Genomic DNA, 15,733 nt, shown 5'->3' on the forward strand with positions numbered 1-15,733 from the left:
TATTGTAAAAAGTGTAGGTTGATAAGCTGGATGGCTGGCAAGGGGGGCGGGGGGTGGCGGTGGCGGGGTGGCCCACTGGCTTCACGTGTTCAGCGTTTGGAGCTTCTTTCCCACAGGGTGAGTTTAGAGGGGAGCCACACTGCCCCCAGCCCCAAGGGACTGGGGAGGCCCTCCTGCAGGGGAGGGGCTGAGTTGCGGAGCAGACACAAAAGCTGCAGGCAAAGTCAGCTGAGTCTACCCCTGTGCCCCTCCCTCTCAGGGAACTCCACCCCACCCTCTTTCCTCTCTATTTTCCCTGGAAGCTCACAAGCAGTCCAGACCTCCACGCACTTGTCTTTCTATGCCTAGCACTCAGGACGGCCTCCCTATGTAGTGCGCATGCGCAGTACCCTGAGCCGTCCCAGGTAGCGCTAGTTGTAAAGAACCTGTCTGCCAAGGCGAGAGACATAAGAGACCCAGGTTCGATCCCTGGGTTGGGAAGATCCCCTGGCGTAGGAAATGTCAACCCACTCCAGTATTCTTGTTCAGTAACTCAAGGTAAGGCCAAGATTCTGCCTTTCAAATAGCTTCTCAGGGGCGCCAAAGCTGCTGGTTCATGGACCGCGTTTTGAGTAGCAAGGGCATCTCATAATTTATAGTTTATGTCTCACTTCCCCAAACATCCTTTCATTCCTCCCCCCACAGAGATTCTTGAAGAAAGGTGAAAACGGTATCATAATCCCTGTTTTACAGATGAGGAAATTGGGGCTCAAAGTGATTAAGAAAGTGGCCCAAGGTCATACATATTGCTAGAAATCGGGGATCTGTGTTTAAACCTAAGTGTGTCTGAATCCCCCATGCGGCCTCACAGAGGGGGGCGGCCTCACACAGGGCGACACTTCTTGGTCACTGTAGCACGTGTGGGAGGAGCGGTGGGCTTCTCCTAAGAATCCTATGGCATGCATATTTCTACCCTGTCCACCGGGCCATGACTAGGCTCTGCCCGCGAGCTGTGATACCTTTGCTAGTCAGGGCTCCCTGGCCTCGCTTCCCGCGGTTAAGGGTGAGGGGCTGGAGCCCACCTGATGGGTTGACCCTGGCCCTGCTACCGCCAGCTCTGTGATCTTGGGCAGGTTCCTTGGCATCACCGGCTGCTGTGCCTGCATTAGTCAAAAGGAGTTGCAGGTGGACCGAGGTTGTTGGGAGGTGGGAAAGAGGGTGTTTCAGAATGATGCGATGCTTTTTAAACAGTGTGAGGCATGTGGTGAAGAGCAAGTGCAAGTGGAGGTTTCTACGATCCTTTTCACTCTTGCCAGTGGTTTCCCAAAGATCCGAGGCTATGGCTGTGGACAGGAAGACAGGGCAGGGAGCCTGAGCGAGGGCTAGGGGGTTGGAATGAAGGTAGCAAGCATGTCACTCTCCTAGGTCCTTGGCTCTGGGCAGACAGCCTGGCCACCAGCAGCCACAGACTTGCTCTGTGAGCAGCTGGCATTTGCAGAGGATCGGTCAGCCCGGGCCCAGTGCCTCAGCTGACCTCGAGAGCAGACTCAGTCCACGGCAGGGACAAGCGACTGTGTCCTTTCGCCTCTGGTCCTTCTTTAGCCTAATACCTCCATCCTGTCTTAAATGGGAGCTCCCCTGGGAGAATGGAGTCCAGCAGGGCTCTGTCTTCTCTGATCTCTGGCCAGGGTTTTAGAATTTCTGCCCCAGTGTTTATTCCAATTATTTTTACTACCTGTTTTGAAAAATGACAGAGCACAGAGATCATTTTCTGAAAAAGAAAACCCAAATAAAACAAGTAACCCCTCTCAAAAATGTTCTTGAAAACTCTACTTTGGCCTTTTATCATTTTTTTTTAAATGCATTTGTATTTCTTTTTAAGTGTTTGTTATTTTTTTTCTCCTCATGTCCTGAAAGTTTATACTTTGGAAGAAAATTGCAGGGGAAATTGTGAAGCTTCTTTGCTGCCAAACTAAATCAAGGACAGAACTGTTTTCTGCCCTTTTTTGTTTTGTTTTGCTTTTTATTTTTTCAAGCAGAAAACGCACAGACCCAGCCATTCTGGATCGTGGTGTAATGGAAAGAGAAGGGAGGTAGGGGTAAATTTGATCTGAGTTTAGATTCACCCCCAACTTACTAGTTCTTTAATCAGGAATGCCTTCTTTATTTTACTTTCTGTAAAAGTGGGAATACAGTGCCACCGCTGAGGTAGAAAGGACATGGTTTCTGAAGGTCTCTTGAAAATTCTGTGGTGCCCAGTAGGTAGTCAGCATGTCCATCCACATGCTGGAGCTTAGGGCACCTGGAAGATGGTACAATTTGGCTTGTCCTTTGGGGCCATCCTCTGCCCAAGTCCATGCTCTTGACCATGGAGGAAGAGCCACATGCTTTTGCAGAGTCAAAGGGAGTCAGGGCCTGAGGGTTCCTTGGAGATTGTTTAGCCCTTATTTCACAGAGGAAGCCTAGAAACAGGAAGCATCTGGTCACACTCCATCCAGGGGACCCAAGACTTCAGGCCCCGCCTCCCCCAGCTCAGGAGGATCTCCCAGACCTGCTCCATTGCTCAGGACTCGGCCACCGTGTGGGTGAACCCAGCACGGCAGACTCCATATGTGTCTACCAGTGCCCGTGGTAGGATATGCACTTCAGCAGGTGCTGTGGATACAGCAGTGATCAAAATCAGAATCACAGCTGATAGAGGAATTGATCTAACAACAAGAGCACTTCAGAGGGTGATAAGTGCTTTGATGAAAATGAAATAGGACATTGGGGTAAAGATGGATGTAAGGTACCTAGAAGAGACACATTCATGGAGAAGAGAGAGGGACAGTGATTACTAGGGGCTGGGGGAAGTGGGATGCAGAGATAGCATTTGATGGGGACAGAGTTTCAGTTGGGAGGATGAAAAACGTTCTGGCAGTAGATGGTGGTGATGCTGCAGATCCTGTGCATGTACCTTTTTGCCTTTGAACTGTGCACTTAAAAATGGTTAAAATGGTAAATCGTTCATTATGTGTAGTTTATGACAATTTAAAAAGGAAAAGAAAAATGGACACAAACTGCTTTGGGTGCTCGGTGAAGGAACTTCAGAGAAGGGGGATGTCCGAACGAAGGATGAGGAGGCGCCCACGTGTCCACATTTCAGGGCAGGAGGTCCTCTGTGCAGAGCTGTGTGGAGGATGCCCTGTGAGCTGAGACGTGGCCCTACCGTCCGGGCAGCATTCTGTGCAGGCGTGGAAATGTTCCATAAGTTTCTGCTGTCCAACATGACAGCCGGTAGCCACGTGGCCACTGGGCACTTGGAATGTGGCTATTGCAACAGGACTCTGATGAACTGGAATTGATATTCAAGGAGTCACACACGGCTGGCAACTCCCGCTTCTGACAGCAGGACTGGGTCCAGGAATCACAGCTGGTGTGGGAGCAGCTGCTGTCCCAAGTGGCTTAACCTCTGGGTGAAGGATGGCAGAGCCTTAGTAGAGGCACAGACAGAGTGTAACAGATCGAGGGTGAGAGGTGAATTCTAACCCAATAAAGCTGGGACATGGGCTCTTTAAGTTAAGCTGGGCTTTGGTGCAGGATGGGCCTGGCACAGTTAGAGGGCAGTCAGGCAGCAGGGGCTGAGTGATCCAGGGCTTGGAGGAAAAGATGCTGGCTTTTTTGGACACCTGTAATATATCTGCTGAGTGTCAGCTAAGGGCCAGGTTCATGGCTCAGCCCTTTAACGTCCAGTCTATCTTTTCATCCACTCAGCATCATCTGCGAGGGTTACATGCCTGGTTACAGGAGGAAAAGCTGAGGTTTTGAGGACCTAAGAACTCACATGTCTGGGGTGCTGCGAAGATTTGCACTTGGGTCTGTCTGATTCTGAAGCTTGCACTCTAAGCTGTAAGGTCTCCCCCAGCTTTAGGTGCGTGAGTTGGTTAAGACCTGTTGACCTGCTAGGCCACTGGGAGGTCAGGGTGACCTAAAGCACAGGCTCTGGTGTTTTTTCTGCCACCCATGAGCTGTGTAAACCTAGGCCAGACTGCTCACTTGCTAAGGCTCTCTTTCCTCAAATCTAAAATGGATATAATAATAGAACAGACATTTTGGCTATAGTGAAATATATATGTGTGTGTGTGTGTGTATATATATATATATATATCTGATTAAAACCCCTCATATTTGCAAAAGGATGCTCTAAAAATAACTGAGCTTATGGAAAAACTAGACTGAGGGACAGAAGAAACCCAAACCATGCCACTTCTAGCCAGAGGACTGACAAAAACAATAGCAGTCTTATTTAAAATGTTAGCAAAACTTAAAAAAAAAAAAAAAAGACATCCTGAATCCATCACAAAGAAATGCTCCCGTAAATGTGAAGGGCAGGGTAGCTTGATGGTGGAGGGAGAGGGGAAGGGTTGAGGATGCTGAGCTGTGGCAACGAGGGCCAGATGCACAAAGAAGGGAGAATTGCAGTCGTCACTTCGAAGACAGAGCCACTGGCCTGTCCGAGGCAAGAGAAGCCCGTGGGCTGATGGGTATCGCGTGGCGCTGTGTGTCTGCAGCTTGCTTTCTTTAGCTGCGTGTGTAAGTGCCGCATTGGCCTGTGGTTTGATGGCACAGGGCAGGGACATGCTGGGGACACTGCAGATCAACCAGTGTGACTCAGTGTCGCAGCAGCCAACCTGCCTGTGCACCACGTGTTCAAATCATTGTGTTACAGAAATGCTCATGATGGCAGAGCAGGCCGAACCGAACTCAAGAGCACTGAGTGTGAAATGAGGTTGTCTGGGTAAAGCATGTGGTCTGGTGTTTGTGTATACAGTTAGAGCTCAAAAGATATTTACTGATGATAAAACCATAATAAATGCCCGTTCTCCACATCTGCCCTGCAGACCCTCCAAGGTGTGGCGGGCATTTGTCCGGGTCTTGGGGCCACGTCTCCATGCTCTGCACACAACGGGAGGTCCAGGGGTTTTATGACACAGAGGGCATCTCTCTGGACCGAACTCTGTACCTGTTGTGGTCAGAGGGTCCACTGTCGTTTGACCAGCACAGTCTGCATTCCTTTTAGAGCTCAAAAAAGTTTATCTTTCTGCTTTTCTCCCAGGCCAAGAGTTCACCATCACAGGTCAAAAAAGATTTGAACAAACTGGTTTCCAAAGTGCACTCTCTGGAATGTACAGCCCCGTCACCTTCTCAGCCTCAGGAGCCAGTCTGGACGAGGTCCATCTCTTCTGTCTTCTTGCCTGTGATCATGATTCCTGTTGTGATGGCTTCATCCTTGTGCAGGTCCAAGGAGGTAAGGTGACAGTGAGGCCCAGAGCCTCCTCCCTCTTCCATGACCTGTGGTCTGTAAAATTTGAGGAAGGCATGGGGTTGCCAAAGCCAGTATGCACAGCACGGGGAATGCTGTAGGGAGCAGCAGGCATGAGGGGACCACCGTCATTTAGAAGGTGATATTTACAAAATGAGGGACAATTGTGACCCTTCCAACAGGTCACGTACTGTGTTGGCCACTTCACATGGCAACACCACGTTTCTCCTTGCTACTGTTTTCAGGGGAAGTATTTCCAGTGCCATTTTTACAAACTGAGAAACTGAGGCTCAGAGAATTTAAACCAGCTGCTCCTGGTCACCCAGGTTATGACACATCCAAGTGTGTGTGGAGCTCTGCTGTGTAGCAGGCTTGATACAGAAGGCGACATGAGTGTCTGAGGCCTTGGGAGACTTAACTGCAAAGGAGGAAGATGCCAAGGGGACTTGATGGTCAGGGAGGGCTGTCTAGAAGAGGAGAGACTTAGTCCAGGCTTTGCGGGCTGGGTAGTGTTTAGAGGGCTTCCCAGGTGGCTCGGCAGGTAAAGAATCTGCCTGCCAGTGTGGGAGACCCAAGAGATGTGAGTTTGATCCCTGAGTCAGGAAGATCCTCTGGAGGAAGAAATGGCAACCTACTCCGGTATTCTTTCCTGGAGAATCCCATGGACAGAGAAGCCTCATGGGCTACAGTCCATGAGGTCACAAAAGAGCTAGACATGACTTAGCGACTGAGCACACATGCACACATGCGGTGTTTAGAGATGCGTGTGCACAGGCACACCTCGTTTTATTGTACTTCTCTTAGTTGTGCTTTTGCAGATGCTGTGTTTTTTACAAATGGAAGGTTTATGGCAAACCTGCATCAAGCTAATCTATCGGTGCCATTTTTCTAGCAGCTTTTGCTCACTTTGGGTCTCTATGTCACATTTTGGTAATTCTTGAAATATGTCAGGTTCTTTCATTATTATTATGTTTGTTATGGTGATCTGTGATCAGCGATCTTTGATGTTACTATTGTGAAAAGATTACAGCTCACTGAATACTCAGATGATGGTTAGCATATTAAAGTACTTTTAAAGTAAGGTACGCACATTGTTTTTTTAGATGTAATGTTACTGCACACTTAGTAAACTACAGAACAAAGTGAACATAACTTTTATATGCACTGGGAAACCAAAAATTCATTCACTTTATTGCAATATTCACTTTATTGTGGTGGTCTGGAGCCAGACCCGCAATAGCTATGAGGTGTGTCTGTATATGTCTCTATATCAGCCTATATTTAGAAACCCTGCAATTCAAATCCAGGATGACTTTTGCCTTCTTTAAACTAAATGTTTTTTCTGAGGATACCACAATTTCCCCAGATGTCCAATTACTCACCAGACCATAGGGGTTTTCAAGTTGGAAATGTTGATTTCATTTTCCTTAGGATCATATACAGAATAATTATTTTGTTCCATGGAGCCATAAGCCCACACAATCCTTTATTTTCCATGACATTTCTGGCTAGCAGCTTACGCGCCTTCCCCTCCAGTGTAACCCTGATCTGTGAATTATGTGGGTTTGAACAGTGACCTCGAAATGCTGCAAGTTAAGCTTTTCTTCAAGACACACATCAACCAGCAGGCAGATATGTTTCCCAGTCTTGTCTGATGGGCAGACCTGGAATTTTAACTTGTGAAGCTTTGGCTGGATCTGCTCGTGACCAGGAGCAGAATCCTCTTCCTGCCGTCTTGGAAGGCACTTAATTTCTGGAAGAGTCTCCCTTCTCCCTTGTCCCCTCCTCCCCAGCAAGACTCCCACCCCCGCCAACCTCCCACCCTGAAATGGCTTTGTTTCCGCTGAGAATTAGTAGTGACAACTCATGAGACTTCCAGACCTACATTCATGAGCCTCCTTGTACCTCGACAAGTAGCTGAAGCCACTGGGAAGTGGGGTTCAGTGACACTTGTGGGGCCTGAGGCTCCTGGCATCGTAACGGAAGCAGGATCAGCAAAGTGATTTCAAATCTCCAGCCGGCGCCCACCTCTCAGACACCCACAGTGATCACTGAATGCTAGTTAAAGAAGAAAGCAGCCTGCGTTTCTCTTCCCAGCTCTGAGAGGCGGAGGGAAGACACGGCCTGCCTCCTGTTTAAGTCCATGATTCTCGTTCTAGGTTTATGACACGGGCAGCCACAGAGCTCAGGCTCCTCTGGGCTCTCCTCAGGCTCTTATGCTTCCCTGCTGCCCCGTGCTCCAGCTGGGACGAACCAGCCTCCCTTTCCGGGCCTCTGTTGCCCCATCTGTGAGATGAAGCAGCCTCACCAGCCCAGGGATTCTGGGATTCAGCTGTGCGTTCACTAACATCACGGATGGTGCTGTTCACAAGGGCTTGTTCCCAAGAGCAGCCCACCTCCACTGACCTCCACAGACTGTCGAGTCAGCACCTCTGTGGTTGGTGCTGAGGAACAAGCATTTTCAAAGCCCTTTCTGTGACTTTGATATGATGGTCTAAGCGGTTTAAGAACCACCGAGTGAGTTAGTGGGTCTCTGAGGTAAACGTTCACCACCGAGATGCTGTTGATAGTAACGGTGATGGTGATTTTTAGCTACTCAGTTAAAAGTGGGACAGGAGAGAACAAAATGTCAAATTTATAAGCCGGACATTGGTGAGTCATCTATTTTGGTGAGAGAAGTTTGAAGTGTATCTGCATTTGGACATAAATTAGGATAATGGAGGGGATAGGAGATGTGAAGTGGTGAATTTCCATTTTTTTTCCCCCAGGAGAATCTGAACAACTGTACTACCTAACAGGGTTATGTATCCAAATGGGTATATGGTATATAAATTATATACCAAATAATGGTATGTATGGTATAAATTGTATACCATGTAATGGTGTGTATGGTTTAAATTATATACCATGCAATGGTGTATATGGTATATAAATTATATAAATTGGTATATAGTATATAAATTCATTTGGTATATAAATTACTTAATTTCTAAATCTCAATAAACTTAAACAATGTACTTACATGAGGCTTAATTTCCTCATCTGGAGAAGAAGATAAAAAATAATAAAAATTAAGGGAATTAATATTCTTAAAACATTGACCATAGTGGCTGACATGTCACAGGCATCCCAACATTTGATTTACCTTTATTGATCTAACTAAAATCACTATCAAATTCAGTTAGGGGACAGGTAGGTCTTTCTGCTACTAAATAAAGTCGTAACATTGGGGCAGCTTTTTTAAGATTCAGAGTTAGAAGATATATTCAAGACAAAGTGGTCCAATGCTTTCCAACTGCCAAATCTAGTAATGGATCCTCTCTATGCATCCCAGGGACATGGGTGCTCAGCCTTGGCTTGCGTCCACCCAGAGACGAGGAGTTCATTTCCTACCAGGAAGGCTTGTGCCATGAGTGTACAGCTCCTGGATTTTAATAGTTCTGTACTTTGACAGGACTATTTCCAATACTCTTGCCTGGAAAATCCCATGGATGGAAGAGCCTGGTGGGTTGCAGTCCATGGGGTCGCTAACAGTCAGACATGACTGAGCGACTTCACTTTCACTTTTCACTTTCATGCACTGGAGAAGGAAATGGCAACCCACTCTGGTGTTCATGCCTGGAGAATCCCAGGGACGGGGGAGCCTGGTGGGCTGCCGTCTTTGGGGTCGCACAGAGTTGGACACGACTGAAGTGACTTAGCAGCAGCAGCAGCAGTACTTTGACTCTAAATACTCCTTCCTTGGACTTCCTTGCCGGTCCAGTGGTTAAGACTCTGCTTTCCAATGCTGGCTGTGTAGAGTCAATGCCTGGTCAGGAAACTGAGACCCCACACGCTGCATGGTGCGGCCAGAATAATAACAATAATAAATAAATTTAAAAAAATAATCCTGAGCTCTCAAGATTGATTGTGTGTGTGGGAGAGAGAGACACAGAGAGAATGAGAAATGGTGGTGGTGGGGGCCACTGTTTATTTCCCTGAAGCCTCAAAAATCTGGGAAGTGGAGACAGAGGACGCTGGCATTAGGAGCCCTGGTCATATCAGAGGTGTCACTGCTGCTGATCCCGTGAGGAGGGAGTGGTGGCCCTCCTCTCTGGACTTGTCTGGTAAGACAACCACAGGACGATCGGGGAAGGATGGGCCAAGTCAAAAGCAGGCTCCTGAATTCCTGTGTCCATTCCTGAGGACTGGTTCCCTGCCTGCATCCTACGAGCTTCTCAGGGCACAGACGTGCATCTCCAAGGGGCCCCTGCTTGGTCCCCATCACACCCATCTCTCCTCCATCTCGAAACTCTGCAGGTCCCCTCCTCTGTGGGTTGCTGAGCTCCCCCGATGTCCTGCTGTGCCATGTCAGAGACTGGAGGGACCCTGCAGAAGCCCAGGCTAATGCTTCCTGTCCCGGAGTGACCTACGACCAGGATAGCCGCCAGGCGACGCTGCGTCTGGGAGGACAGGAGATAAGGGGTAAGTATCTGCCTTCACCCCGGGTGCATTCCTTCACAGTGATCTGTGCTCACCAGCAAGGTCTGCTTCTCTGCTGGGAGCCCTCTCTGTACCCTGAGGAATTTACCCTTCTGAAAAGAATTTGTACCAAAATGCTGCATAAAAAACAACCAGAGAGCATCTCAGCAGTGCTCTGTGAGAAGCGTGGTGCAGCTCTGGGGCCTCAGGTTGGCTCAGGCAGGCTCAGTGGGATGGCTGTGCTGACCTTGGACAGGCTTGCTTACATCCTGGGGTCGCTTGGCAGTTGGATGATGTCGTTTGGACTTGATGGCGGTGGCCTGGCCCTGCTTCAGTGCCTTGCCTTCTAGATGAGTTTATTCTCCTGTGGGCAGAAATGGGAGCGTGCGTGCGTGCTAAGTGACTTCAGTCGTGTCTGACTCTTTGTGAATGGACTGTAGCCCACCAGGCTCCTCTGTCCATGGGATGCTCCAGGCAAGAATCCTGGAGCGGGCTGCCCTCCTCCTGGGGGTCTTCCCAACCCAGGGATCCAACCCACATCTCCTGTGTCTCCTGCACTGGCAGGCGGGTTCTTTACCATTAGTGCCACCTGGGAAGTCCCAGGAGAGGGAGAGAACAGGGAAAAGAAGCCAGGCCACTGAAGGTTGAGACTTGGGTCTGACACTGTCACCAAGACCTCATTACACTGGCCTGACCTGAAGTCAGGGCTGGGAAAACACTCCATTCTTTAGCGGGAGCGACTGTAGAGTCCTGTGTAAAATGTGTGGATCCAAGGGGGCCAACTGGAACTGGAAGAACTGGAGCCCAAAATGCAATCTGTCTCCCAAATGAGTGCCCCCCTGGGCATATCTCCCCCTCTGACAGTTAAGGAATTCCAGGCAGTAACCGTCACACCTCCCAGCCTAGTTAAGAGTGGCACGAGGAACTGCAGGGCCCCTGACCTGGGCTCAACTGATGGAAATAACCCTTGAGCTGGCTCCTTGGTCTTCTGTCTTTGAGAAGCTCTTCCAACCTTTTCCTCAAGCGTGTAATTGTTGGATCTAAAGGTCACCCTGATATCATATGCCCCACCTCTCATTTTACAGGGAGGAGCGTTAGCACCTGCAGCCCCAGCAGGCAGTCAGCTGTCTCTGCTTCCCCTGGCCCTGGGCAACCTCCACCTGCAGATGTCTACCTGGGAGGGGCTGAGACCGCTCTGTCCTGAGTCAGGATGGACCACACCAGTGTGCCTCAGTGTGGTCAGGACCAGCAGGCAGGCTCAGCATCACTGGGGGATCAGGAGAGATACGTGTTCTCAGGCCTCTCCCCAAACCCCCAGGGATCCACTCTAACAGGCTGTCTGATGATGCCACATACACTAAGTCTGAGGAGCTCTGAGTAGGTGACCTGGAAGTTCTCTTCTGACCTTGAGAGATTGAGTTTAAAGGGCCCAGTTGTTCACTTACCTCTTCAGATCCAGTGTGAGGTCGAAGGTAGCCTGGCTCCATCTTATCTCCTCTCTCCTGTATTTATCTGCCAGCCCTTGAATGTCAGAACTGGACCCCATGGTTCCAGTCCACCCTCTGAGTAGAGGGGGCGAAAGCACACACTGGTGTCAGCCAGAAAGAGGAGGGAGGGGGCTGGCCTGTCAAAAGAGCCATGAGATTCCCTGGAAGTGGTCCTCTAAGGGCTGGCAGAGACCAGGTCCTGCCTTTTGCAGAGCATGGAGAAGTTTCCATGCTCTGCTTCTCAATGTGCTGCAGCTCTTGGACTCTAATGGCAGTGAGCTTAAGGTTACCTCTTCCAAGAGCCCTCCCTGACTACCCACAGAGCTTATCCCTTCCTCCTCTGTGGAGCTTCGAGCATGATTCGTGTGTTGGTTTTTTAGGAAGTGCAGGGCAGTGGGCAATGCACTGAAACTGAGCCTTTGTCTGGAAGCTGCCCTCCCTGGCCCAGCTGAGAGTTTGCCCTGTGGTGTTGAATTATGGTTTTGGACACCAGCTATGTGGGCTTGAGCTAGCCAGTACATGTCTGCAGGTCTGGTTGCTAATGGGGTAATGACAGCTCCTCGCTCACTGGGTTGCTGTGAAGATGAAAGGAGAGGGTAGACAATAACAGTAGTCATAGAAACGTCTTCCATCATGCTTACTAAGAGCCAGGCCCTGCTCCAAGGTCTCGACCTGTTCTAACTCACGGATCCTTAACACGGTGCTTTGGGGGAGGCAAAGTGTTCCCATTGTTCCCATTTTACAGCTGTAGACACTGAGGCAAACCAGTATGGGCTTCCCAGGGTCTCCAAGCTTGTAAGTAGAAGGGTTGGGACCTGAAACCAGGCATTCTGCCTCCAAAGGCCTCCAAAGTGACTTTCTTAACTGCTTCCTTATATTGTACTTTCAGATGATACCCGTGTAGAACTTAGTAGCGTATTTGACGCACTATTAATGTTACATGATATCATTAAAAAATCTGTCATTTTTGGTTACATTTTAAGAACTAGACTTATTATATAGTATATAATAAGCTCTGTGTCTTATGAACTTCTGGATTCACACTATGGAACATAAGACCCGGCACAGAGAGTGCACACAGGACCTGTGGGATGCCTACTTACCAAAGCCTGGAAAAACAATATTACAGAATTTGGTGGAATTCCATGAGGATTCATTTCTTTTGTGGTAAATGAAATAAAATGGTTTATTTCTATGATGGAAAGTAAACATATGGGATCCGTTATTCTGAGAGGTAACCCAGGGTGAAAACGAGCATTTGAAGAAAGACATATGATCCATTCGTGGGCAATAAATCCAGAGTGAATTGCTTAACACAGAGCGTGTGCTTGGTCCATGCCCAAGAAGTGAAGACTGTGCCCTCGTCTGGCCTCCCTGAGACGGAGTGATTACTTCTGAAGTTTTTTTCCGGGGCCCTGGGTGTATATCTTGGGGTCCAGGCGGAGCTTTATGAAGGGAACCCTTTGCTGCAAGTTTCAGACAGCCTCAGTCATATTCGTGATGTTCCAGATTGAAGGTTGCTTTGTACACAGAGTGATTTGGAGGTCACCTCCAGTTGGGAACTGTAGGGCACAGATCCTTCCTTTCCACAATAGGAAGTCAGCCTCAAGTACAATTAACCCCTGAGAAGATAAACATAGGGATTAAAATTCTTACTAAAGTGCGAATAGCTGAAAAAAACCCGTTCCTAATGGCAGATATTGATGAAAGGAAAGAGGAGTGAGAATTCCAGATATCTGAACAGCTGATGGAGACAGTATAGACTGGATTGGGAGAACATGAGAGGGGTAGGGGCAATGAAGAGGAACTCTATTCATCTCAGGGGTGGTTGAGGGTCAACCTCTTCCTTCCATTTAACAAGTGGCTAGATGCTCATTAAAATACAGACTCTGGAATCAGACCTCGGGAGGAAAATCCCAAAGTGAATGCTTACTCATTGTATGATCTCTCTGTGTCTTGGTTTTTCTAATTATAAAATGAGTTTTATGGTGATTTCTGATGCTTGGGGAGGTTGGGAGGATCCTAGGAAGAATGCACGTGAAGCCGTTGGAGTACTGCCCAGATGGGCACTGGGTAGATACTGGAGATGCTGGAGCAGTGGTTTGCATTGAAAACGTTGCAGTTGAATCCTGCTTCCTCCTCCCTGACCAGTTCCATAACCTTGTTCAAATCATCTAACCCCCCAACCCAGAACCTCAGGGTTTTCATCTGCAAAATAGGGGTGTGCTTTTTAATATCTTATACAATCAAGCAGGGCTTCCCAGGTGGCTCAGTGGTAAAGAATCCTCCTGCCAAAGCAGCAGACGCAGGAAAATGGGGTTTGATCCCTGTTTCAGGAAGATCCCCTGGAGGAAGAAATAGCTACCCACTCCAGTATTCTTCCCAGAAAATTCCCATCGAACGAGGATTGCTAACATGCACTACAGGCTGAAGTTTAAGGTGTAGTTTTCTGAACCCCAAGTCCCTGGTCCCCGACCCGCACATCCAACAGAGGCGCTCTGCAGGATGTCCGATGTCCGGTTCGGACGTCCAGTCTCATCGGTCAGCTCACAGGTACGCTGAGGACCTGCTTTGGCAGGTGATTTGGTTCATGCAAAATGAGCATTTACTTAGAAAGCATTAGTGAATGGAACACCCTAAATTCAAATAGCAAGCACGTCAGTATCCGTGTTGCATTTTACAAAGCATTTTCCATCAGCTCAGTTGATCCGTGTTTGACAGTCTGGTGAGACCGAGGCCACCTGGGGCAGAACTGTGAGGTTGTATCACACTTTTGCTCATGGGAGTGAGCTTCAAAGCTGTGACATGTCACATTTCAAGAAGCTATCTTTGCATTAATTGCCATGGCTAGGGCTTCAACTCCAGCTTCAGGGATCAGAGTCGTCAGGGGCGGCACTCACTGTCTGCTGAGATGGTCCTGCATCTCCTTGGCTGGAAGCAGAAAGTGCCTCAGAGGGATCTTCCTATGACAGCAGCAAACTAAGGAGTCTGGTAACAGAAAATTTTGCTGCCTGGCCGTCTCTCTGGGGCTGCTGCACTGCAGTCATTGGGTGATGAATCTCAGCTACCAGCATGTTCTCCTTCAAGATTTTGAAGGACTGTGGGGGAAAGGGAACAAAAGGTGCAGGAGAGGTGGAGGGTCGAGCGTGCGCTGCTGTGCTGAGTGGGGGGTGCAGGACAGCGTGGGAGGGGAGTTGCTGAGCTCACCCATCTGCCTCTCGTCCTGAGAAGCAGCTGGCTGTGAGGAGCCCAGCCAGGCAGTTGGATCACTGAGATGGGGAGAGTGGTTTCTGCTCTCAAGGGACTCACAGGCTAGTTGGGGTGACCGATAGGGGCATTATTAAACTGTAGTGGGCTTCCTATTTGCCCATCGTATGGACTGATGACAGATCACTGGACACAGAATCCCCCTTAGCATCATGTCTTTACTATTTTTTTTAAATGTTCTGTAGCACAATTTTGGGCTTCCCTGGTGGCTCAGTCAGTAAAGAGTTTGCCTGCAATGCAGGAGACTGCTTGCCAATGCAGGGGACTCGGGTTTGATCCCTGGGTTGGGAAGATCCCCTGGAGAAGGAAATGGCAACCCACTCGGTATTCTTGCCTGGGAAATCCCATGGACAGAGGAGGCTGGAGGGCTACAGTCCATGGGGTTGCAAGAGTCGGACACAACTTAGCGACTATAAGCACAACTATAAGCACACCACCATAGCACAATTTTATGTATGTATGAAACAGGGTATTAAAATTGAATTTTCATCCAGACATCAATACACAATAGGTATGGCATTTCCAAGTGAGGAATCACTGTAGACTTTCAAAGTAAATTCTCAAGAACCATTTCCCAGACCCCCCACCTACTCGGATGATGTAAAAGGTAGCAAAACAGAGGAAGGAGAATTTTGTGAGTAGGCTCATTTGGGAGAGCGCTGAGGGACGTGTCTCCTCTTCTGTTAAGCCAACCAACCCTTTCTCACTCCAGAGGAGTTTAGGGTAGACTTCTGATCAGAACAAACAAATATATCTCCAAACAAACAACCCATGAATCACCTGGAAGCCATCTTATTGGCACTTTTCACTGGCTGTGAGGTTTCTCTTTCCTGTCACCAGCTTTCTCTATAACCTTTGTGCCTGGGTTGACATGTGTCTCAGTAGAGGAATCCACTCAGAGTCTCAGTTCAGTCGCTCAGTCATGTCTGACTCTTTGCGACCCCATGAATTGCAGCACACCAGGCCTCCCTGTCCATCACCAACTCCAGGAGTTCACTCACACTCACATCCATCGAGTCAGCGATGCCATCCAGCCATCTCATCCTCTGTCGTCCCCTTCTCCTCCTGCTCCCAATCCCTCCCAGCATCAGAGTCTTTTCCAATGAGTCAGCTCTTTGCATGAGGTGGCCAAAGTACTGGAGTTTCAGCTTTAGCATCATTCCTTCCAAAGAACACCCAGGACTGATCTCCTTTAGAATGGACTGGTTGGATCTCCTTGCAGTCCAAGGGACTCTCA

At 48.7% G+C, this 15,733-nt stretch overlaps 1 protein-coding gene across 1 annotated transcript in view; it reads left to right on the forward strand.

Moving 5' to 3' along the window:
- Positions 1–15,733, forward strand: part of TG (thyroglobulin) — a 237,536-nt gene that overhangs the window by 56,455 nt on the left and 165,348 nt on the right. Inside the window, exons 28-29 of the mRNA XM_010834775.1 lie at positions 5,075–5,266; positions 9,581–9,745. Of these exons, the coding sequence (XP_010833077.1) occupies positions 5,075–5,266; positions 9,581–9,745 (357 nt within the window). The remainder of the gene's footprint in view (positions 1–5,074; positions 5,267–9,580; positions 9,746–15,733) is intronic.

This window comes from Bison bison, unplaced genomic scaffold (genome assembly GCF_000754665.1).
Source record: "Bison bison bison isolate TAMUID 2011002044 unplaced genomic scaffold, Bison_UMD1.0 scf7180017864036, whole genome shotgun sequence".
Taxonomy (NCBI): Eukaryota; Metazoa; Chordata; class Mammalia; order Artiodactyla; family Bovidae; genus Bison; species Bison bison.